This window comes from Rhinatrema bivittatum, chromosome 3 (assembly GCF_901001135.1).
Source record: "Rhinatrema bivittatum chromosome 3, aRhiBiv1.1, whole genome shotgun sequence".
Taxonomy (NCBI): domain Eukaryota; kingdom Metazoa; phylum Chordata; class Amphibia; order Gymnophiona; family Rhinatrematidae; genus Rhinatrema; species Rhinatrema bivittatum.
In genome coordinates, this window is record NC_042617.1 from 155236930 (window position 1) to 155262793 (window position 25864).

Genomic DNA, 25864 nt, shown 5'->3' on the forward strand with positions numbered 1-25864 from the left:
CTGTAATATTGAGACGGAATATCCTTGTCCCGGTCGAGAGAGGGGAGGCCCGGATCGGAGGGGCGGACCCCCTGCTGGTGACGTCATCACTGAGTGCCCCGGGACAGCATAAAAGTAAGGGCACTGCGGCGCGCAGCCGCCGGAGCACTGCCGAAGCCGCGCACCAAAGGGGCGCGCCCCTGGGAAAAAAATTTTTATGGGTAGAAAAAGAAAAAGTAAGACTTATGCCTCCTCACCTTCTACCCCCGTGACAAAAAGAATTGGCCCAATGGACTCCCACATTGTTTATGTGGGTGAGTCTGCCGTTGGTGGAGTTATGGAGGGTCATACTTCTATGTGCCCCTCTCAAAGCCCCATGGCCATACAATCCCCCTTACACCTGGTTGTGGAAACTAGATTGGCAGCAAGCGAAGAGAGAGGCCCGGCAGTTGGAGAGATGCAGACCGAGAGAGGACTTGTATCCCCAACAGTACGGTCAACTCAAGTGGGTGCTTTGGTTCTGGGTAGCGAGGCAACAGATAAGGAAAGTAAAAAGGTTAAATGTCCATCAGTAATTTCTGATATAAGAGACGAGGAGGGTGAAATTATTGTTGAACCAGAAAATGTGACTTTATTGGATGTATGGAAACTTTCATCTAAAATTGATAAGAAAATGTCTGGGTTTATATCCAAAGTGCACACGTTTTCTGTGGAAACTAAAGATAAATTTGAAGATCTAGAAATAAGAACAGAGAAATTAGAAAGGAATGTTGCAAATTTGAACCCAGTAGTAGATAAATTACAGGCTGTTAATATATCCTCCATCAAAGATAATATGATGATATATAATAGGATTGAAATACTGGAGAATGAGATAAGATCAAGTAATCTTAGATTACTTAATTTTCCGATTTCAAGACTATTATCTCCTGATGAATTATATAGAAAATATGCAATGGAGGTTTTGTTGTATGAGGAAGGGAAAATACCAACAGTTTCAAAAATATATTACTTGCCAAAGAAAAAAATCTTGCAAAAAGTGGAGGGTGGGATAGATGTTTTGGACAGTCCAGGAGTCTCCACTTTTTTGGAAGACTCCTTGGACTTGATAAACTCAAGGTCTACTTTATTAGTTTCTTTTGGATTGAAACGGGATAAAGATTTGTTTTTCCTTAAATACTTTCAGAATAAAGACCACATTTTTTGTGGACAAAAGATACAAATCTTTCCAGATGTTTCCCGTGCGACACAAGCACGGAGGAAACAATTTTTGTTATTAAAACAATCTGTGCTAGATATGGGAGCAAGTTTCTTCTTAAAATTCCCTTGCAAATGCCAGATATTGTTTCAGAATAACAAGTTTATTTTTCTTGACCCATCCCATTTGCAGCGTTTTATTTCTGATAAATCCTAAGGAAAATTGAGTTAGGGTAAAAGGGAGTTTTTGATTGTAAACGAGAATTGTCTTAGTGAAATGGATCCAATTTCTCTCCTTTCCTCCTAGATGTGGGCTGGAATATATTTGTTTTCTTTAAAATCAGTGAAAATGTAATTATTATTATAATGCTTGATTATATCATTTCTATGTAAATGCTATAATTTCAAAAATATAAAGAAAAAAAGAAAAAAAAAAGGAGACAGTGCTGCTTTTTTTTTTTTATTTTATTTTTCATTTTTCAAAATACAGCAAGACTTTATCTTACTTCAGAAAAAGAATACAATATAATAACATAAAGAGAAAAAGGAAAAACTCCAATTTTCCCATACCAAAACCTATCATTTAAACTTCTCAAATTATACATTGCATTCCTCCAATAGGAAATTTTGCGGGGGACAGAAATTTAAGGAAGATTACAAAGATGAAAAAAGAAACATGCATGTAACAAGCATTAACGTAATAAGGTTCCTATATATTACTTGTTCCAAATTGGACTTATTTTAGGAGGGAACTAATACCCTCCTTGCGTTAAGAAAGGATTTTAACTGTTCAGGATATTGAAAAGCATAGATATCTTTTACTGATTTTACTAGACATTTGCATGGGTATTTTAAAACGAAGGAAAATCCCATTTCTATTACTTGTGCTCTCATTACCAGGAACTCACGTCTCCTATTTTGTGTAGCTGGTGCATAATCTGGGAACACCCTTATTGGTGCCCCACGAAATTGGGTCTGAATATTTCTGAAGTAACGTTTCATTATCTCATTAAGATCTTTTTCAACAACAAAAGATACCATTAATGTAGCTGTTTCATAATACTCCATTGTGGAGTCCTCCAAAAATCTTGTTAAATTTCCTCCATTAACATCAACATTTACATTTTGCAAGAAATTTCTATTTCTATTTGTAACAGGCAAATAATATAATTTATTTACTAGCGGAATTTCGCCTTCTTGAAATTTTAAATTTTCAACAAAAATTTTTTTTAACGTGATAAATGGAAGTTCACCGACAATTTTTGGAAAGTTCAGAAACCTCAGGTTTAAATGTCTGGAAAAATTTTCCATGGATTCCAACCTTCTAGAGATAGTAGTAATATCCTTTATTATCTTCACGTTACATTCCTGGTTTTTCTTTAGTTCAGTCTCCATAACTACAAGTTTCGGTTTAATTTCTTCTAGTTGATTTTCACACAGCTCTACTTTATGTTCTACGTTTTCTAGATCTTCCTGAAAGTTTCCAATCACATTCACTAGCGCAGCCAAAATATCCCAGATGGCTTCTAGAGTTATTTTCTCAGGTTTATTGGGCATTTGAAAACGGGGCCTTGAAAACTCACCCGATTTCAGTGCCTGTGATATTCCGCCTGGTTGACTCTCTCTTAATGGTGCCAGAGACGCTTCAAACAAGTTCCCTCTGTCCTCATTTCCAATCGGAGTCGATACGGGGGGCATAGGCAAGTTGTCTGCCCCTGATGTTCCGGGGACTTCAGAGTCCTGTTTCGGCGTCTCGGCATCCACCGCCCTCTGACCTCCCTGCGCCGGGCTCTCCAGTGCCACGTCATGTGCCTGCGACTCGGCGGTCTCCGGGCGGATCGGGGAGAAGGCCATCTCGGGTTTCCTCGGAACAGGGGGGCTAAGAGTAATATCTCCCGAAGAGGCTAACGCTTCCTCGATAGCTCCTTCAATGGAGTCTGCTCCCCTTCTTCAGGTTCCTTAACGGACGCATAAGAGGTGATTAAGCGTTGAGCGGCCATTAGCTCTGTGTCTGAGGGAAAGACACGGAGCTTGCCCTTGCGTTTCGCCGGCATCTTTGCACGAATTTACTCCCAACCTCAGAGCTCAGCGTTTATGCGTCCGCTTACGCCGCCATCTTGTCCCCTCCTCTGTTTGGTCTTTTTCACAGTGCTGCTTTTAAACTAGATGAATGGGGGAAAGCAGACAGTTGCTCAGAAGCGCATAGCTGAGAATGATGTATCTTTGAAGGATACCAACAGAACAGGGAAATTAGAGCAGCCTGATAGAGAGGTTGCATTAAATGCTAAAGTGATCCCATGTGCCTTTAAATAAAGAGCAGAAAAATTTCAAATTACCCCTGTTAACTGATAAGAAGACTGCTAATGCAAACAAAATATAATGCAAATATAATTAATTTGGATACTGAAAAAGCCTTTGGTAAAGTACAATGGAAATTTATTTTTTTTTTAAATTTTGGAAAGATATGATATTCCACACTATTTTTGCAATGGCTTTGTTTACCATATAAAAATCCCCAGGCGAGGCTGTTTATTAATGGTCAGGTCTAGTCTCCATTCAATTTAGAGGCTGGCACTAGACAAGGATGCCCTCTCTCTCCACTGCTTTGACTGCGGAACCTTTGGCTATTAAATTGAGATCTCACCTAGGTATACAAAGTTTGGGTAGTTTGGAACAAAAACATGCAAGTTTATTTGCTGATGATATGCTATTTGTAGCTAATCCTGCTTCATCTTTGGGGATTATAGTTGAGCTTTTTGAACAGCTGAGGGTAGATTTTTAAAAAATATGGGCATGCTACCTGGCACGTACACAGGGATGCGTAATTTTATAACATGCGCATGTTATAAAATCAGAGGCGGCGCAGTTCAAATTTGGCAACTTTCGCTCAGCAACGCATCGGGCCTTCCCCAGTTCCCTCCCAGTCCACTCCAATTAAGTAGTAGACTGAGAAGGAACTTTCCTACCCCCTACCCTAACCTCCCTACCCTCTAAAACTTTATTTTTTTTTTTTTACCTTTTATTATTTCGCAAGTTACTTCAGGGCCCGTCCTGAAGTAAATTGTGCCAGCAGCCGGGACAGCGAGGAATGGCACTGCCCGGCCCGCCCCGAGACCGACCCTTCATAGAGGCCTGGCTCTTGTGCACGTAACAGGGGTTACGCAAGCAGCCGGGCCTCTTCTAAAATGCACGCGCAAAGTCCAGCCGCGTGCATAACCCCCATTTTTTTATTACACATGGGGGAGGTGTGTGTGTAAAATACAGCTATTAGTGTAATTAATAGTCAAACCTGCCAAATTCCCAAAGTCAGAAGCGCTTCTAGATCTCCTGCTACTGATGCCAGTAATAATCAGTGGCTATTCCCTAAGTCAACATGATTAGTATTTTATGGACTTCTCCTGTAGGAACTCATTCAATCCTTTTTTTAAACCCAGCTACATTAACTGCCTTAACCACATCCTCTGGTAATGAATTCCAGAGCTTAACTATAAATTGAATGAAAAAGATTTTTCTCCAATTTGCTAACTTCAGGAAGTGCCCCCTAGTCCTTGTATTATATGAAAGAGTAAATAACTGATTCACATTTACCTGTTCAAGTCCTGTCATGATTTTATAGATCTCTATCATATCCCCCCTCAGCCATCTCTTCTCCAAGCTGAATATTCCTAATTTCTTTAGTCTTTCCTCATAGAACTGTTCCATCCCCTTTATCATTTTGGTTCCCTTTCTCCATAACGTCTTCAGTGCAACTATATCTTTTTTGAGATGTGGCAACCAGAATTGCCAACAGTATTCAAGGTTCACTCTCACCATGAAGCAATACAGAAGGCATTTTGACATTCTCAATTTTATTCACCATTCCCTTCCTAATAATTCCTAACATTCTGTTTGACGTTGTTGGCTCTGTGTACTGAGGCGGTCAAAAAAGCAATGTATTATCCACTATGACACTTAGATCTTTTTCCTGGTGGTAATTACTAATTTGGAACCTAACATCGTGTTAGGTTCCAATTGCCTACTACTTTGAAAACTTATCCATTGTTAATTCCAGTGAAATGTACACGAAAATATCTGTACACCTGGTAGAGTTGCTTACCTGTAACAGGTTTTCTCTGAGGACAGCAAAATGTTAATCCTTACACAAGGGTGAGATAGAAACACAGAAACCTAGAAATGACGGCTGAGGAAGACCAATAGGCCCATCCAGTCTGCCCAGCAAGCTTTCACACTTATTTTCTCATACTTATCTGTTACTCCAACCGCTGAGTTCAGGGCCCTTATTGGTAACTTTTTTTATTCTAATTTCCTTCCACCCCCGCCATTGATGCAGAGAGCAGTGTTGGAGCTGCATCAAAATGAAGTATAAGGCTTAATGTTTGAGGGTAGTAACCATCGTATCGAGCAAGTTACCCCGATGTTTGTATACTCATACTGCTCAAATCAATGCCTTGTTAGATTTCTTCATTCCCCCCCTGCCGTTGAAGCAGTAAGCTGCACTGGATATGCATTCAAAGTGAAGTATCACGCTTAATTTGTTAGGGGTAGTAACCGCCGCAATAAGCAAGCTACTCCCACGCTTGTTTATGGAGACTGTGCAATTCAGTCCTTGCTGTCTGAATATAAATCCTCTTTTCATCAGATGGAGCCCTGTTTGGAACTTTGATCTCAAAGATTCTAGAACTTTCAAACATGCATTATTAAGTATGTGCAGCTGTAGTTATCACCCTGCTCCCCAGGCAGAGTCCCTCAGTCCATGATATAGTTCATACATGGAGAAACCAACTCCCAGGGGAGGCAGGTAGGTTTCATGAGGACTAAAGCCTGCTGTCCTCTGAGAACATCCGTTACAGGTAAGCAATTCTGCTTTCTCTGAGGACAAGCAGGATGGTAGCCCTCACACATGGGTGATTCCAAAGCTATAGGCTGTCCGAGCAGGTCAAAGCGGAAAACTGCACAGTGCTGAAGGCACCACCTCTCTCTCTCCCTTTTGCCTGTGAGGTAACCAACCCACAAATGGGTCTAGGAGGAAAAGAGTTGGATTCTACAAAGACAAAACCATAGAAAAGACTGAGACACAAAACCCAAATGCATAGGAGAGAAGCCTAAGGCAGGGGAGTGATGTGAATTCCCGCAAGAAACATACGCCACATACAGAAAACATTTCAATCAGGGTTTTATATCAATAAACCCTGATGATGATAGTAGGTCTAGAACCTCCTGGATACAGGAAAAAAAGTCTAGAGATGTAAACAACAGCTTTTGGATGAAGAATGTAGAGTTTCCTTTGGTGTTACAAGACAACCGAGAAAACAACTAGGGCCAGAGAGTTTTCCAGAAAGAAATTGCGGTCCACTGGCATCTGAAGGACAGAATGCATCTGCAGAAGTGTGCCCCATGTTTGGCTGATACACACAATGGGCAGAAAAACCCAAGCAATGCTTGGAAGAATAATCAGCAACAATGGCAGGGTCTGTGACAGACACTGCATGCCAAAGTATCAGACACAGCTGACCATGCAGGACAGCATCAAGAATTTCAGGGTATGAAAGGCAATCCCTGAATGGGATCACTAGCCCAAACCCCTGAGCAGGGAGATAAGTTAGGCCTGAAGCTCATCCACACTGCACCCTTCAAAGGCAGGGCTATCAATTTTGTCTATAGGATATAGTTCATGTGAGCAGGAAGGTACTTTGGACAACCTAGTGAAGTGAGAAAAGCTAAAGGCAGTACTGGCCAGAACTGGGCAAAAATATATAGAAAAAGTGGTGTATCTTTCCTTGCAGGTATACACTAAGATATACCACGAATGCCATAGCTTTTCTTCTCATCCCCTCGACATTCCAACTGGAAGTAGGAAGGAGCAAAGATCACAAGGAAGCAGACAGCTGGACTATAGGGGTAAGAATAAGTTTCTAGGTTGTATCTCTCATCCCCAAGCGAATAACTCGCTGCCGATTCCAGTAGGGCATTACCCACCGAGCTAGAGCCCTCAACCTGCTTGTAATAGCTAAAACTGAGAGCAAATCCCTCGGAGGAGAAATCCAGAAAAACTCCACCAAGAGACAGAAAGCCAGGGTGACAAGTGCAAACCCCTGTAGAACAGGATTTCTTCGCCGGCCTGGAAACCCTAAGGGTACCAGTGCAGGGTCAGTGTGATTTCAGAAAAGACTGTCCAGCAACATGGCTCAGGTATTAATACCTCAGTCATGATTACATATACCTCCCCCAAGGAATCATATTGTCCAGTAAATGGAACAACCGCTGCATGAACCAGGACTCTCCTGTCCGCAGACAGGGTTATCCCTAAAATGGGGACGTATAGCTTACAAGCCACTGCTACTAAAGAATAGCACCTCTGTTGTGGGGACCCTCGTCCCCCAACTCTCTCAGCCATGGATATAGCAATAGGTTGAAAGGCATACTTACCAATTAGATGGACTAGAATACTCCTCACTGAGGTATGGTCCCGCAGGTGAGCATGACTGGCAATAATGGTCCTCCACGAAAAACACCCATTGAGCTCAGCAGGTATCAAAGGTGACTTCCAGATGGAAGAAACCCCTAATCTTCACCAGAGAGCTAACTCGAAAAGGAGACCAAATCTGGAATGGCTTCCTCATGAAATAGACCCACTCTGCCTTAGGACGACCTAAAGAGAGCGCTACCGCTTGACCGGCTCTCTGAGCACGCAAGGAATAGAAAACGATTGCCAGTCAGAAGCAGTGACATCTCTTCTCCGGGAAACAGAACAAGGGACAATTATTTAGTGGTGGACAACTAGTCTTCCAAAGAGGGACCTATGAGGGTCGCTCTGGAAGCCAGTTGTATCTCCCCTTTCTGAAGGGATAGGAAAACAACAGGAATCAGGGCCTCCTGATCCCAAAAATCCTTCCAGTTCTTCAGTGAGAGTTGTTATATGTTCTCTGATCACTGAGGTTCAGAATCAACCAAATCTGCCATTTGCGCCACCCTCAGATGGGGTAGGCCACCATGGTAAACAACAGAGGGACTCCACCAAAAACGGTTCAATGACTGCTGCTGCTGTTCCCCGGTCCTGGGCTACAAGGAGATGTATAGATTTCAAAAGAACTGAGGTTCCAGTTTGGTGATAAACCTACAATAGACAAAGCCCCAGGGGCTTAAGCACAAAGGGAGGAGTCTAAAGACAGTCCTCTTCTTAGGAAGGAGAAGGTTCCCAACACTACCCCCTCCTGGTATCCAGGAGAGGGGCTCAACCAGGAACAGTCTTAGGTCAGTCCTGTGGCTATGGTACACAACCTGTTGTGCTTGCCACGAGGAAACACATCCCCATACAGTAGACGGCAACTGGAAGAATAGCGTCCTTTGCTGTAAAAGCACGCTGACCAGTACTCAAACAAACAGTGGTATCCCATCCTATGGATGGCGGTACACCTATGAACCCACTTGCCATGCTTGTGGGGAGAATCCCACAACACAGCAAGGACCAAGCACCACCTATTAGAGCAGGTAGCTGCATGCTGCCAAAAAGAAATCAGAGTGTATGATGGCACCTTGCTCGCCAGTGTTCTCTAGCACAATATCTGCAGAACAGACTAGGAGGCTGATAACTTGATGCGACAATGGCAGAATCTTGTCATGGCTGTGTACTGCACCGACAGAGAGAATGCGCCTGCCAGCGCTCGAGGTGCTTAGAGTGGATGACCCCTGCCATACCCAACCAGGCATGCTGTGCTCCACTGCTGCACTAACTCCCAATGGAGTGAATAGGAAGAGTGTGATGACTGTATCCCCAGTACCACTGGGGCTCTGATTATGGCATGGTAGTGGGTGGCATTCTATGGTGTCATCCCCATAGTGCCCATACAGCCCTTGAAATTACATCGGGAATGGCTCACCAATGTTTCTCTCATGGAACGACAGCAGCGAAGTCCATGGCGACCGATGGTGCACATGGTGTTCTGCGGCAGTGTCCTGTGGCATCCAACTACATCCACTGGTGCCCAACGTGGTGACGGAGCCTGTGAAACCCATAGTGGTCTCGCGTTCACCAACAATTGATCTCATCAATGGCACTAAATGATGCTGCACTCCAGGCTTCAACGGCACTTGACAGTCTTGACCAGTTCAACGGTATATAGCGCCATCCCCGGCACCCGCAGACATTGACTGCCCAGCAGCACCGATGGAGACCCCAGTTCACTAAGGCATTGATGGACCTGCAGTACCGAGGATGCTCTGCAGACCCAACGCACCTCATCTGTGCCCAAAGGAACCAATGACTGTCAGCGCCATCAACAGTTCCCCTCGGCTCACCTATACGTCTTGAGGGCATAGACGCTGCGAGCTCAATGGCGTCTCTTGTCAGCAGCTATGGCTAATGATAGACTTGATAGCAACCCTAGCGTTCAGAACCAATGGTACACAAAGCCAGATGGGGCCTCCAATTCCCCCAATCCCAGCGGCTCAGGGCCCCTGAGATCATTGGCATCCATGGTGCCCAATAGCTGTTAGACCAGTGATGGGGCAACACGATGCCCCTCGGTGCCCCATCTGGACACCGCAAAAGAGCCTCGAGGGCACTGTATCACTGTGCCTGAATGCCTTGGCACTCCAGGGTGCCTTGAGTGGATGGTGATCCCAGAGCTCTGAAGCACCAAGTTCGCCAAAACCCCTGTCACCTGTGGACACACAGGGCACTTAATGCCAATCCCAGTGCCTCGTCGCTGGTGCTAGATATTGTCAAGAGTGGCAACGAATGGCATCGCTGGCCAACACACCTGAGGGTCTCCATGGCAGCCCAGCACCTCAATGATGTCGAGGGCAGCTATGGCATCGATGACCTCGAGGGAGACTATGGCACTCAATGGCAGTCATGGTCCCCGATATTAGAGGTTGGTGTTGCTACTCTGCCATATCAAGGCCCAAGGCACTCGATGACCTACCTCTATTGAAGAAGCGGTATACAAAAAATTTTAAATAAATAAGGTAGAGGCCATTCCTTCAGTGCACTGAGACTCTACAGCATGCGCAGTACAGTACAGAAGGCCCAGCCAGCGCGCTTAAAGCATGCATAGCACTTGCTGCCGTATGTAGTCCTTATAGCACAGAGGGCACCCCGGTACTTCGACAACATCAAGGGTGACCATGGGGCTCAATGGCAGTCCTGGTCACGACGCAGTTCTGATATCATGTTAGATCATCGGTGCACTGGTCACAGATGTGCATAGGCAACCGATACTGGGCATGGCACCAAAGTTGCAGTAGCAAGCTGCTTGCCCAGTTTCCTATTCATCCTCTCTCACAGGCAAGCAGGAGGGGAGGGTACGTCTACCAGGGCTTTTGCCCATGGAGACTAGTTCCTTTGAATATGGGAAGTATGAGCACTACCCCCCCAACAGGAATGGTGTGGTCCTCGATCTCTTCACTGTCTGAACCTTCATCTATGCCAACGGATCAGCGAAACGACATGAAACTCCTGCCCGGGTAGAACACAGGCGAGTCCCCAGGCTCAGTGGCCTACAGGATCTGTCAGTCCTGCCAGCACCTGACAAAGGTATAAAAACAGACAGAACAAGAAGAGGACACATATTAAATAAATACTGCACCTATAGTTTAGTAAGGGATAGTATTAAACTCTGCCAGACTGTACAGCAACTAAGGCCTGCCATGCGGCTGGCAGACAGTGGAAAGAAGAAAAAAGGAAAAGAAAAGTGAAAATGAAACTACCGGAAGGTAAAGGGGAAAAAAAACAGCTGCAGCTCTAGAAAATATCAATTTCAAAAACTGAGTGAGCAAAGCTGAATACCGTGTCTACATGGTTCCGTAGGAAAAAAAGATTGAGTGGCTCTGTCTAGGGGACAGGGTGATAACTACATCCTGCTTGTCCTCGGAGAAACTCTCTATTCTTTTGACCAGTTAAAGAGAAATTACAATCTTCCCAATCATTTTATGCTTATTTATAAATTAGGCATTATATTCTAGAATTGAAACAGAATAATTCTGCCATTTCGCTGCTAATTCTTTGCTGAATTTGCTACTTGTACAGGCTTCAGGAAAAAAATTGGCTCTTTGGTATAAGCTGCAATTTGAGAAAACAGATTCAAAATCTTTGATCATCCTAGCTTCTAGATGGACTACGGAATTTGGTACAGTTAGGAAAATATATTTACCAGAATGAAAACTATTTATGGATTCTAAATTTAGGAAAATGCAATTCAAGATATTACACAGAAATTATTCTGATGCTTCTAGAGCGTTTTGAATGAGATTAAGAGATTCAAAGGATTGCCTTAAATGTCACTTTGAGTACATATACTCAGTGTTTTACCCTACGCCCTAACTTGTATGACAACTGGGAAGCTGTGATGAATGTTATTGAAAAGTTGCCACTTAGAAACCCCCTTTTACTGGGGAATGTTTATTATTAGGATTCACTGAATGGGTAGAGGGCCTGTCTAAAGGAGTCCAAGAATTTATTCAAACTGCTTTATTAGGGGCTAGAGCTGGTATATTGAAATGCTGGATTGCTAAGGATTTCCCTTCTGTTAAACTCTGGTTTTCTCAAATGTTAAGATTTGATGCAGTTAGAAAAACTGGATGCCAAATATATGCAGAAACTTTTGAAAAGCAATTATCAACAAACTTGGAAATGACCCCCTCAGTTCTATAAGAGGTTTAGTACCTTATAGTGGTTTGTGCAGCTTTTGTGATATACATATGGTATGAATGAATGTCCTGTTTGTGGTCTGTGCTACCTGTCATTTGATAATGGTTAAAAAGAAAATGTGTATTCAGGTCTGCGTATGCAGTCATTGTTTTTACTGTATTCATGATATTGTACTGTGGTTACATCACTTAAACTTGTAAAAAAAAAATACAAGCTGCATACTTTGAAATGTCTGCATACAAATGCTAGAAGTCTACAAAGTAAGATGGGAGAGTTAGAATGCATAACACTGAATGAAGAGGTAGATAATGATTTAATTGGCATCTCGGAGACCTGGTGGAAGGAGAACAACCAATGGGACACTGTGATACCAGGAAACAAATTACACTGAAATAATAGGATGGGTCAAATTGGTGGATGGGTGGCACTATATATTTAAAAAGGCATTGCGTCAAACAGGATAAAAGTTCTGCAGGAAACCAAATGAAATGTTGAATCTCTATGGATAGAAAATCCATTTGAGAAGGGTAAAAGACTAACAGTGGGGCTGTACTACCGACAAGGGGAAACCATAAAAGTTTCTAAAATGAGACAAGAGAATTCCAGGGCATAACCATCTTGGATGATATCTAACACCCACTGATCTGAAATTATTCAGGCCCATCCCTGATAAAATTAAGACAGACATCTACCTATCACTGGAGATAGAGCCCCAAGAACTCTTTGTGATATTTAAGAGCGTTCTGCATCAGAGGAACCCTTCTTACCTTCTCATTTCTGATGAAAGGACTGGTACCTGAGAAAGAAGCTAACCTTCTGACTAGATGTTGCCCTACCCTTAAAGCACCCCAAGATTTGAACAGACAAGACAGTTTTGGCCTTGTCTTTCAGCAGTCTCTACACCTTAGAGTCCCCCATGCTTTAGCCATATTCTCCAGCTCCTCGTCAAATAAACAGTGACATTTAAAGGAAAGCTTAGGAAAGTTAGCCTTAGAGATGGAATCCAGTGACCAATTTTTCAACCAGAGAAGTCTTCAGGCAACCATAATAATAGCAATTCCCCTACCAAAGAGGGGACCAAGTATGCAGCTCCAGGTTACAATTGAAGGTTATCCTCAGCCGCATTGTCCTGTAGCTCTGGTACCAAAGTCAACACAGATCTTGCTACTATACAGCTATAAGTCGCTAGTTGGAACACCACACTAACCACCTCAAAGGCCTGTTGAAGGACAGATTATCTTCTTGTTCTAAGAATCCTTGAGAACCGCACTACCCTCTACAGGAATAGTGGTTCCCTTGGTCACCAAACAGACCGATGCATCTACTGTGAGAAAACAAGGTTTTTACAGTGCAGTGGGGTCCAAGGGCTATAATTTAGCCAGAGAATGGCCATCCTTAAAACTGGCTTCTGGAGAATCTTGCTCTAGATCTATTCAAATCCTGCACTGCCTTATGAAGTGAAAAAACTGAGATGGCTTTCTAAGACCGAGCATAATTGGATCCTCTGTGGAACTGGAGGCATTCTCCTTTTAATGCCCTGCAATATTCAGACTTCGCAAAGAGTTGGAAATCAAAGACACTAGCTCATCCTTTTGGAAGAGATTCAGCATGGAGGCATCATCCACAGCCTCTAGAATACATTCTCCCTCTTCCAGTTCCATATCACCATTCCCCATGAGGTAGTTTATTAAAATCCTCAAGGGAATCAGAAGGATAAAGTCCTCTGTCCTTGTGTCGTCTCTTGTTCTGAGTCCCTTTTTAGCCGGCACCTCCATAGCAATCTGAGGCAGCTCCCCTGACCTGAATCTTGGCCCATACAAAAGGCCTGCAAACCTCTAAAAACTTCCTTTGAAGTAACTGCCCAGGGTAAAGAAGAAATATCTAATCACAGAGCAGCCTGCAGTGAAGCAGTAGCAGCAGCCACTGAGAAACTGCCGCAAAATCTGCCATAAGCCCCTTGGGGGCAAGGGAAGTAGGCCAGACATCTCCTGCAGTGCTCCACAGCTGTAAAATGGCTGCTGGAGCTACCTCCAAGTCTTAGGCCTCAGCGAAAAACAATCGGGATAAGAATACACAGTCATGGATCCCCCCATGGCTAAGAACTTACTCCTCCAAAGCTCCTCCTGAGTCTTCTGACATTTGCAGCCATACAGAGACATTCTCCCAGGTTATGCCTTCCTAAGGTTACAAGCTTTACAAAGCATGCCTTTCTTCCCATGCTCCGCTGCCATTATCTCCCTGCAGCTGTACACATGGTTCCCTGAAAGAAATCCCAAACTTAGTGTGCTACTCACCCAGGCTCTCCCTCAGAACTCCGGACACCTAGAGCAGCAAGATACCCTGCTCCAGCCCGTTCCCAGCTCGCTAAACACACTCTCCTCAACAAACCTCACCTCCTTTTTTTCGTACTTTATTGCTGCCAAACAACTCGGGTTGCAAAAGAGAAGAGACTGCAGAATAAAGAGGCTGGAGATATAGCGGGGGGAGGAGGAGGATAAATGAGGAAGGGGAAAGAGGAAAACCCAAACAGTCCTCTGGTCCTAGCTCACTCAACTGAAGGAGGGAACACACAGGGATTTCACCTCAGGAGCTGAATTCCATCCAAATATCTAGCCAATGCATATAAGGTATATCATTAGCAAACCTGTTGGTATGTGAACATAATCCATTCATCTGGACTGGTTTGACTGGATGAAGAGGAAGGCGGCTTTCCTTAATTGGGTCTCTCTCATGATCCGAGTGAAGGCAACAGAATGGGTCGGGGTTAGATGGGATTTTTGAAAATGTATGATGTATCCCAGGGACTGAGGGATTCATCATTTTCCTCCAGGACTCTAGGGCTTTATCTGGAGATGAAACCTTTATTAACCAGTCATCTAGGTACTAAATATTTTTTAGGATTATCCCCATTTTTTTGTATTTGCTATATAAACTAAGGATACCATCAGTAAACAAAATGGGTCTCTCTCTGTTAACTGATTGCATGTTAAAATGTTACCCAAGACCTTGAAAAGTAAAAATCTAATTTTCATTGGATTAAATAGTTATGCTGCAATTTCTTTCCACAATTTAGGCAATTCCATTCTCAGTTAATGGCAGCTCTGGTCTAAAGGGAGCTATCAAATTCAGTCTTATCTTCTTTTGGAGGCAGTCTTAAATTGTACCTTTTCCTAACAAGCATGGAGCTACAAGCTTCTAGCATTATAACTAAAAAAAAAGACATTTAAGTGAAAGGCTGCATGCCAAGGAATCCTTCCATTTCCCTGCAGCTAGCTGCAATACTTACCATGAATGGTATAAGTGAATCCTCCTGCTATTCCCTCCACACCTTCTGCAAGTTCATAGCGCAGTAATCCTTCCTCAGCCTAGTAAAGACATTGTATAAACAGCAAACACAGCTGTAATATTTAAAAATATATTTATAAAGTTTACTGTTGTAGATCATATCAAATATATTTTTTAAAATCATGCTCTACAATATTAAACACTTAGATACAGTAAATATATAAGAAAAACATTTTTGTATTTTAAGTTAGAAATAAATTAACACATTAACTCGAAGAAGGTATTGCCCCACCCCAAAGATATATTAGTTCAGTCATTATCCCAAGTTTAATTTAGAAATACTTTTGTCACAAAAATCTAGGAAAGTAGAATATGCCTGGAAAGTATAAGGTCCACAAGGTAATAGTTGAAATAGCTTCATATTTTATATTACAGCATTTTGAACCTTGTGGAATAATCTACCACAAGACTCCAAAAAGCTTACGTCCCTGGCAATCTTTCAGTCAAATTGTATGACTACACCAACACTCATCCGTATATAATAAATTTAGACGCTCACTCTGGATGACCCATTGTCACAACGATAGGATCTCTTTTAGAGCCGCTATCTACATTTGTAGACTTTTTTTTTTTTTTTTTTATAGCCATTTGTTTCTGAGTCTTGATCGTTTTGCAAAGACACTAAACATATGCTATCCAAATTAGATTCCATGAATAATGTCACTAATGATACTTTTGTCACCATGGATATCCAGGCCCTCTACACCAGCATTCCACAACAAGAAGCATTGGAAATAATCAAGCTGACATTAGAGAAACGTACTCGTCCTCATCGGATACCCACTGAATTCTTAATGGCTCTTACGGAAAAGGCATTGTGTCAGAATTTTTTTGTTTTTCAGAAAATTTGGTACAAACAGATCCATGGAACTGCAATGGGGGCCAGTATGGCCCCTAGTTTAGCAAATTTATGTCACGTCGTTCGAAGAGCAACATCTTTATAATGCTGTAGAATTTCAACAGATATCAGAATGGACTAGATATATCGACGACATTTTCTTTTTGTGGCAAGGGGATGAGGAAGCTTTGCAAGAATTTCATCGTGGGAGTAACACAATTTACAATGTTGTACCACAAGTTTCATATAGATTTCTTGGACATACATATACAAAAAGATGGAGATAAAATAGCCACAAGTCTGTCCAGAAAATCTTGTGAAAAAAATACTCTTCTACACTATACCAGCTTTCATCCCATTCATTTACATAAGAATTCGCCTATAGGTCAATTCTTACATCTAAGACGGCTATGCAGCAACAAAGATGAATTTTTTTTTCCAAGCAGAAATTCAGGCCAGTAGATTGTTACAGAGCAGCTATTCTATTCAATACATAAAGAAAGCTTTAAAATGAGCTTCTAATGCAGAACGCCATTGGCTTTTATTGGACAAAACATGTGAAGACAGCAGGTCTCCTTTAGTCTGCACAGTGCCATTTTCAGACAGAGCCAGTTTGATTGCATCCCTAATCATTCGCCATTGGTCAATTTTGAAACCTCACATGGATGCTTTTGAAGAACGACCTTTGATCACTTATAGTCGGGGGCTCCTTGATGCATTCATTTCTAAAAGAACCAACTATTAATGATTTGAGTCAACCCTGTGGGCATTGGACCTGTCAACGATGTTCTGTATGCGATCAAGCCATTACGGGGGAAACATGGGTAAATACCCCCAAGGAGGTACACATAGAGCCTACCAACGTACAGACTGTTCATCCACACACGTAGTATATTTGATAGAATGTCCGTGCAAATTGTATTATGTGGGAAGGACTAAGAGGATGGTTCGTACCAGGCTCATTGAACATAGAAGTTGTATTACCACTGAGAAGCTCACAGCCCCGATGGTCGCACATTGTAAAGAATTCCAGCATAAGTTTGATGAGTTACGTTGGAGAATTTTAGAAAAAATACAGGAGAATCTGCGAGGGGGAGATTTAAACAGAGTTTTAAATCTGAAAGAGCAGCAATGGATCTTTAAATTGACAACCGTGTCACTTGCTGGTTTAAACGCCTCCGTTGAATGGTATTCCCTTATTTAGGAGGAGAAGAGCTTTGTGACGTCATTTCAATAGCATTTAAGTCAGTTCTGGAGGTTCCCGGAAGTAAGAACAATGATTTGAATTGAAACGCTGGACTGCCATTTTTGAAACATTTATGTGAGTACCCTGGAAGTGCTGTTGATCTGGGAATAAAGAATAGGTTGTTGTGATATGAAATTTTGTCGAATGATGTTACCTATAAGTTCTTTTGACGCAGGAATACTACCCTTGCAAAAGGACTAGCAAAAAGAACTAACAGTCTGAACCACGGCCCCCATGTCGGGTTACCAGCTTTCGTTGGGAGATGATGGACCATCATGAATTCATTTGAAAGACTGATACAGCATTAGCTAAGCATTTCACAATTTGACATTTTAAGAGCATAAAAAATTCTCAAAAAAAAAAAAAAAGGACTTTTGTTGGATTTTCCATTTAAATGACCTATGATTAAGAGTAAGGCTGAGTCTTCCTTCCTTTAGCCCATGTGGGCCAATGACACTACCACTGCTGTTGTCCAAAGTACCTGATTTTCACTTTCAAGATGTCATTTGATCACCCATGAATTAATGGCTAGTTACATTATCAATTTGCTACCCTCTCTCCCCATGCTCCGTTTCCCACCCTACCCTCTTTCCCTCCTCAATCTCCTTCACCTTACCTGCCCACCTATCCATCCCCTTCCACCCATCCATCCCCACCCTCCCATCCCCATCATGATATTAATTAGCTTGAAATAACAGAAATGTCTTCGGTGCAATATAGAAATTGTACCCACTCTCAGAACCGGTATTGTTTTAGATACTTTCAGTTATTGTGTTGGTTTGTAAAGATTTAATAGTTACATCAATTTTTTAATTGTATGTTATACATTATTGGATGGTCCACAGTCTGTACAGTCTGTTTTCCATCAAAACTGTTATATGGAATTTATTTTATTTAATACCTATTAATAATGTCAATGTAAAGCTTGTTGCTAAGTTATTGTTAAATGTAAACCGCAGTGATGTATTTCTTTATGTACTGCGGTATATAAAAACCCTTAAATAAATAAATAAATAAAATTATTCTAATATGAACTAGTTACTGCAACTAATTGCTTTTAAGAATTTTTTTACTACACTGGAAGCAGTTAAGCTTACATCATAATGAAGAGTTGCATGTAGTAACCACAGTAATTCAGTTTCTCCACGCTCTCCCTTTATTTCAGTGGCTACTATTGTGTCCTAATACAAAGAGCTACTCCACCCAGACCCCTTTTTCTATTTTGTCTGGTCAGAAAAGATTCTAGCCTGGAATACAAATATGTCAATGCTGGTTTCCATTATGCTAAGACTCATCAATTTCAACTATATCCAAAGTCTGCATCTGCAATAATGGCCTTTTAAGTCTCTAACAGGCCTATCCAGTACCGAGCGGTAGGAAGAGCTGCGTTAGTGCCTACGGCACCCGCGGTTACCGCCCGCACAGTGCAGCTCACCTACCGCTCGATCCTGAAGCCTAATTATATGTAAATGTAAGCCGCGTCCGAAAAGCCTTAGGCCCGCGCAACCCAGGATACTGGATAGAGCGCCTATACAGGATCCTGGGTGCGTGGGCCTAAGGCTTCACGCCACGCTGGTATCTGTCATTTCAAATGTCATTTGAAATGACAGATACCAGGAAGCAACGGCGGCGACAGCACAGAAGCAACGGCGAAACGACTTGTCAGTGTCCCCCCTCCTCTCGGAGCAGGGCGCGAAAAGCCGCCTTGCTCCGGGAGGAGGAGGGACACTGACAGCAGCGAAGCAACGGCGAAGACAGCGGCGAAGCAACGGCGAAGACAGCGGCGAAACGACTTGTCAGTGCCCCCCCTCCTCTCGGAGCAGGGCGGAAAAAGCCGCCTTGCTCCGGGAGGAGGGGGGACACTGACAGCGGCGAAGCAACGGCGAAGACAGCGGCGAAACGACTTTTCAGTGTCCCCCCTCCTCTCGGAGCAGGGCAGAAAAGCCGCCTTGCTCCGGGAGGAGGGGGGACACTAGCAACGGTGAAGCTTTCCCCCAGCCCGGACGCCTGCAAAAAACTTACTTTTTTGCAGCCAGCCATGAGCAGGAACACGATCTGGCTCCCGTAGCTCCTCCCAACAAGATGGCCGCCTGCACGGGGAAAGTGTGCAATTGGCCGCTCAAGACGTGATGTCGTGACGTCACGTCTTCAGCGGCCAATTGCACGCTTTCCCCGTGCAGGCGGCCATCTTGTCGGGAGGAGCTAAGGCAGGCCAGATCGTGTTCCTGCTCAGGGCTGATGGCTGCAAAAAAGTAAGTTTTTGCCAGCGTCCGGGCTGGGGGAAAGCTTCGCCGCTGTCATCTCTCTCCCCCCCTCCCGGAGCAAGGCTGCTTTTCGCGCCCTGCTCCGGGAGGGGGGGAGAAGAGATGACATTGGCGAAGCAACTTACTTTTAGCTTTTAAGTTTTTTTCGCTTATTTTTTGGATTTGCCGCTGTCATCTCTCCCCCCCCCCCCCCCTCTCCCGGAGCAAGGCTGCTTTTCGCGCCCTGCTCCGGGAGGGGGGGAGAAGAGATGACAGTGGCGAAGCAACTTACTTTTAGCTTTTAAGTTTTTTTCGTTTATTTTTTGGATTCGCCGCTGTCATCTCTCTCCCCCCCCCCCCCTCCCGGAGCAAGGCAGCTTTTCGCGCCCTGCTCCGGGAGGGGGGGAGAAGAGATGACAGTGGCGAAGCAACTTACTTTTAGTTTTTAAGTTTTTTCGTTTATTTTTTGGATTCGCCGCTGTCATCTCTCTCCCCCCCCCCCCCTCCCGGAGCAAGGCGGCTTTTCGCGCCCTGCTCCGAGAGGAGGAGGGACACTGACAGCAGCGAAGCAACGGCGAAGACAGCGGCGAAGCAACGGCGAAGACAGCGGCGAAACGACTTGTCAGTGCCCCCCCTCCTCTCGGAGCAGGGCGGAAAAGCCGCCTTGCTCCGGGAGGAGGGGGGACACTGACAGCGGCGAAGCAACGGCGAAGACAGCGGCGAAACGACTTTTCAGTGTCCCCCCTCCTCTCGGAGCAGGGCAGAAAAGCCGCCTTGCTCCGGGAGGAGGGGGGACACTAGCAACGGTGAAGCTTTCCCCCAGCCCGGACGCCGGCAAAAAACTTACTTTTTTGCAGCCAGCCATGAGCAGGAACACGATCTGGCTCCCGTAGCTCCTCCCAACAAGATGGCCGCCTGCACGGGGAAAGTGTGCAATTGGCCGCTCAAGACGTGATGTCGTGACGTCACGTCTTCAGCGGCCAATTGCACGCTTTCCCCGTGCAGGCGGCCATCTTGTCGGGAGGAGCTAAGGCAGGCCAGATCGTGTTCCTGCTCAGGGCTGATGGCTGCAAAAAAGTAAGTTTTTGCCGGCGTCCGGGCTGGGGGAAAGCTTCGCCGCTGTCATCTCTCTCCCCCCCTCCCGGAGCAAGGCTGCTTTTCGCGCCCTGCTCCGGGAGGGGGGGAGAAGAGATGACATTGGCGAAGCAACTTACTTTTAGCTTTTAAGTTTTTTTCGCTTATTTTTTGGATTTGCCGCTGTCATCTCTCCCCCCCCCCCCCCCCTCCCGGAGCAAGGCTGCTTTTCGCGCCCTGCTCCGGGAGGGGGGGAGAAGAGATGACAGTGGCGAAGCAACTTACTTTTAGCTTTTAAGTTTTTTTTCGTTTATTTTTTGGATTCGCCGCTGTCATCTCTCTCCCCCCCCCCCCCTCCCGGAGCAAGGCAGCTTTTCGCGCCCTGCTCCGGGAGGGGGGAGAAGAGACAAGCGGCGAAACAACTTACTTGCACGGGGGAGGAAAGCGGTCTCCGTGGTAGCCCCAGTCCTCTCCCCTCCTCCCGAAGCCAAAAAAAAAAAAGCTTTTTTTTTTGGCTTCGGGAGGAGGGGAGAGGACTGGGGCTGCCACGGAGACCGGCACCCATGATCGCGGCCGGGGCAGGTGAGCGAGGGCTGGGGGAAAGCTTGCCACCTACCCTTACCCATGCCTCTACCGCCTGGGTCAGGGTAGGCGGTAAGTTTGCAGGTTAAACGCGCGACAAAACGGCAGGGAAAGGTAGCGTTAGTCGGGGCGCGGGTTACGGGATGCTAGGGGAATAGCTAATTGGCTCGTTTGCATGCAATATCGAGCTAATTCGCTCGTTTGCATGCAATATACATGCCGCGGGCGGAAGGGGTTACCTGGGGAATTTAGGACGCGGTAGGAGTAGGTTAAAGGGGATTCGGGATCGCAGGAAGGGCTAACGCGGCCGGAACGTGAGTTAAAAGCGGCTTAGGAGCAGGGTAAACGTGGCCGCACTTTACAGGATAGGCCTGTAAGTTTGCTAACAAGACTTCCAGTATTTGCACATTTCTAAGACAATGATCCATGTCCCTCCATCTTAATTTCTGTTTGCTCTCTTATTTTTCCATTAATGACATTGGCCTTTTATTCTCTTCAGGGCTTATTTTGTTTATCTCAGAACCTTTTGCTTGTGGGAGGGGAAGGTCAGTTTGCATTTCCCACCTTGCTTAGTTTAAATGCTGGTTAAATAACTAGGGCAAAATGACTATGAGAAAGTATCTCTCAGTACAAAAAAAGGGGGGGGGGGACGACTACTGAGCACTGAGTGCTCGAGACTGGTAAGTACACAGAAGTAACGTATGGCACATACACTTTATGGATTCATAAAAAACCCAAACTACCTACATGGGTTTAAATTGTAGTTCAATATACATATATAGGTATGAATTACTGTATTCTTTTCTTATTTAAAAGTTGGTAGTATTTGGGGGTTCTTTTTAGAACATGCAGACTTTTAAAATGACCTAAGAAATAGAGGTCCATTTTCAGCTGCTGTGTGGTTAGGCTAGTTAGCCAGATTAATATATCTGGCTAACCAACAGTATACTCAGCAGAGCGGTAGTACCACATAATATATCTGGATATCTTAAAGTTAGCTGGTTATGTCTAAACTGCTAACTTTGGGACAGCCCTAAGGCCCGACCAGAGTTAGCCGCATAGCTTAGTCAGCTAATTCTGAGTTAGCCGCATAACTTATGCGGCTAACTCTGCTCCGCCCGGAAATGCCTCCCGCCCACCCCTGGAACACCCCTAACTTATGCGGTTAGAATTTAGTCGCATATGGCTCTCAATATAGCCGGGTAGCCATTATCTGTCTAAATGGCTTCTGAATATCAAACCTCATAAATCTTTGGGTAGTATTTTGTTTTTTTAATATTAATAGGACATATTAAAAAGTAAGTTAACATGTGCTATTCATAAATAACATGTTTCCAAACACTGGTGTTATTTTTAAATAGTACACATTCCCATGCTTTACTGCATGTTATTTGTAAAGAGCACACATTAGAAGTGTTTTACTGTGCACGATTATTGCCTTTTTATGAGAGGGCCATTTAGTTATGGAGAGCTACCTTTGTTTTCTGGCCTATAGGTAAGGTTTGAAGAATGTCATCTGGCTTGGTGTGCAATTTCTTTTCTTTTGTTTTATCTGTTTTATTGTCTTTTATAATGTATCTGTTTTTATTATGTATGTTTGTAATTTGCCTTGTATTTTGGATATGCATGGAATATAAATTAAAAAAAAAAAAACCACTAAAAAAACACCTTAAAAAATTCACAAAACAGAAAAAAAGAAATCTTCCCTAACCTAAACCAAACAGTGTTTCAGCACGCACACTTCATGCTCATTTTAAATCCATGTTTAACTGCTAGAGTTCTCTCTCCCCAACACCCTACTATGACTTTTATATTTTTGTAATAGTCTTTTGAATCTGAATTTATATTTGCAATGCAGGCCTCATTTATCTGCTTTTATACTTAATAGACCAGACAAATAAATGACAAATGAATGCCCCAGTTGATCTCTCCAGACCCTACCTAGTACAGCTCTTTATGCACATCAGCATCTTATCTAATCCTCAGTCACAGCTTTCTGTGCGACAGCCAGGGATGAACAGCTCTTGCCTGAGATCGCCAGACATTCATATTGCTGGATCCATCTTCACAGACTCTTGTGATTTATAAGCAGTCCCAAATCACCACCACATACTATCAGACTAATCAATAAACTATTATTTAGTATCAAAGTAAGGTGTCAAAATTATTTAGACCCTTAGTCATGCTGTGTGTAGTTTATAATAAAAAAAAAATGCCTCTCAATGAAGTAACTGATGTTACACATTTCTATTTCTCATGTTCTTGGGGACAATTTATAGTCCTCAAAATCAGATCATGACTATGGTTTGGTTTTAAGCATTCAAATGATTAAGTAAAGATGTTATTTGGTACCAATGATATCAAAATATGGTCTGCCCATTTCCCCTTCCTGTTGCAATACTGCAGAATCTACTTTCGTTTTGGCTTTACCATGGTTTCCCCACTAATTCTTTGTACTTATCCCCATGAATTCAGAAACTGGTTTTGTCTCCTCCACTTCTATTTGTGAGTCTGCCCTATACATCCACCACTCTTTCTATTAAGGGATCTCTCTCTAATGTTCTATTCTAGTCTTCAATTTCCTGCTTGTTTTCCCAACAAAGCCAAGCCTAGATTGTCATTCATCCTATTAAATACCTAACTCTGAACACTACTACTTTAGACATTTAGTATCCAACATAAGAGTGGGGTTCATGCCTATCATGGAATGCACAAAACAACCTGCCATATATACTCGTGTATGTCTATCTCATGTGTAAGTCAATAGGCAATTTTGAGTCCAAAGTCAATTGAAATGCATTGACCTGTGTATAAGTCAAAGTTTAAAATGAGCCATCTGTCAGGAAGATAAGAATTCAAGAAAAGCCATGTCCATATTAAAAATGTCATGTGGCATGCTAAGGTCAATGGCACAACCAGCGTTAGCTGCATAAGTCAAACAGCTAACTGCTAATAATCAGAGTTAGCCACTTACTTATCCGGCTAACTCCATGTTGTTTTGGCGGTTAGCACGTACATACACGCATACCTCAGGAAGGTTATAGTATATGCAGAAAAACGGATAACAAGCATATATAAGTCAACCCGGCTTTTTTGGGCCTATTTTCTGGCATAAATTTCTCGACTTATACACAAGTATATACGGTATTTGTGGTTTCTACTCCTGAATAAAATTCCAGATCTGGAATGTAAGCATGTATTCTATATATCTATATACTACAGACATAGATATATACATAGATTTTATACAGATATTTAATCTATAGAGATAGATATAGATATACATGCTTACATGTAGTCTCTTTCTGACCTTTTCTTGCTTTGGCTCATCCATGGGCTTAAGCTGTTGTGTCTGTCTGCTTTTTTTGTTTGGAGACACAATTACAAACAGGCAGATCTGATAAGGTATTCCTCAGTGTATCAGGGCAAAAGTTCTTCATTTTCCACTGAAACAATGCAGTTTTAAAGTTCACCTGGGTAATGTCTTTTGCTGTGACAGTGCCTGGGGTCTGTCAGTTTTTTTGGCTATTATGATTCATATTTGATTCAGTGGTAAACATGAGATATCTCCCTACAATTGCACCCAGTGCATTGTACACAAATGGCTCACATTATATAAAGAGGTTTATTTGCACATATCACAGATAGAAAATGTGGTCAGAATCAAGCTTAAACTGGTTTTATCACTTCTGAAAGCCTTACATTCTTGGAAATATTTTAATGCCACTCTCCTAATGACGACACTAGGGTTGATTATTTTTACTTGGACTAACTGGTTTGCCTCTCATGAGCCATAACTTCTCTCTATAGCAAGATGGTCTTAAAATATTTGCTGCCAATCAGGCATAACACAATATTTAAGGACACTTTTTGTACTTGTGAAATTATTGTATTTTCTCTTTTAAAACACTCAATGTTATCTAATGCAAGTTATACTGCATTTGAAATACAACAGCCAGGAATTGAGTACAAAGGCAAAATGCAAAAAAACATTCTAGCTGGCATGCTAAAATTCAAAACACAAATATAAATGCCTTAGTATATACTTCACAGCCATTGAACACTGCATTCTTCTTTATTACTGGGATGTGGAAAGAGAATTTTTGAGTTGACGTACCGTAGTAAGCCTAAGTACACCTCCTCCATCATTCAATATCACTTTGCGAATGTTTCTAGAAATTAGGCCACTTGGGTCATGACTTTCCCAAACAATTGTGCCTTCAAAACCCTGCAAGAAATAAAGGAAAAGTTTCATAGTCAGAAGCTAAGATTATCTATTTAGCCCAGTACATTCAGCAGCCTACACCAAATGAAATGACATTGATCTCCTTTTTTGGTTAAAGGAAGACCTAAGCAAGGCTGGTTTAATAACAAAACAGAAAATATGTTTGCAACTTAAAAGAAACAGTGCACAGGAAGACATAATAAATACAAATTATAAGTAATACTGTAACTCTGGCAAGGAAGGTTTACTTATTGCTTACACAATATATGAACACAAAACAAATAAGAGGGCAGGAATGCCTCATTCTACTCATACAGAGCTGTAAGGTCGGCCTGCTGCCGAATGAAACCGATTGCACTGAAAAGCTACCACTCAACAAATCTGGATTAGGACAAGGTGAATATAACTACTGAGGAACGTTATAGACTCATGAAAATAAAGTAAGGGAAGGTTTCAAGATTAGCCATTTCACGTGGGTGGCATCATC

At 43.0% G+C, this 25864-nt stretch overlaps 1 protein-coding gene across 5 annotated transcripts in view; it reads right to left on the reverse strand.

Moving 5' to 3' along the window:
* B3GALNT2 (beta-1,3-N-acetylgalactosaminyltransferase 2) overlaps positions 1-25864 on the reverse strand; it is a 141456-nt gene that overhangs the window by 28657 nt on the left and 86935 nt on the right. For all 5 annotated transcript variants that reach the window (XM_029593851.1, XM_029593849.1, XM_029593850.1 and 2 more), the window contains 2 exons: positions 25270-25380; positions 15111-15189 (listed from right to left, as the gene is read on the reverse strand). In XM_029593851.1, coding sequence (XP_029449711.1) covers positions 15111-15189; positions 25270-25380 — 190 coding nt within the window. The remainder of the gene's footprint in view (positions 1-15110; positions 15190-25269; positions 25381-25864) is intronic.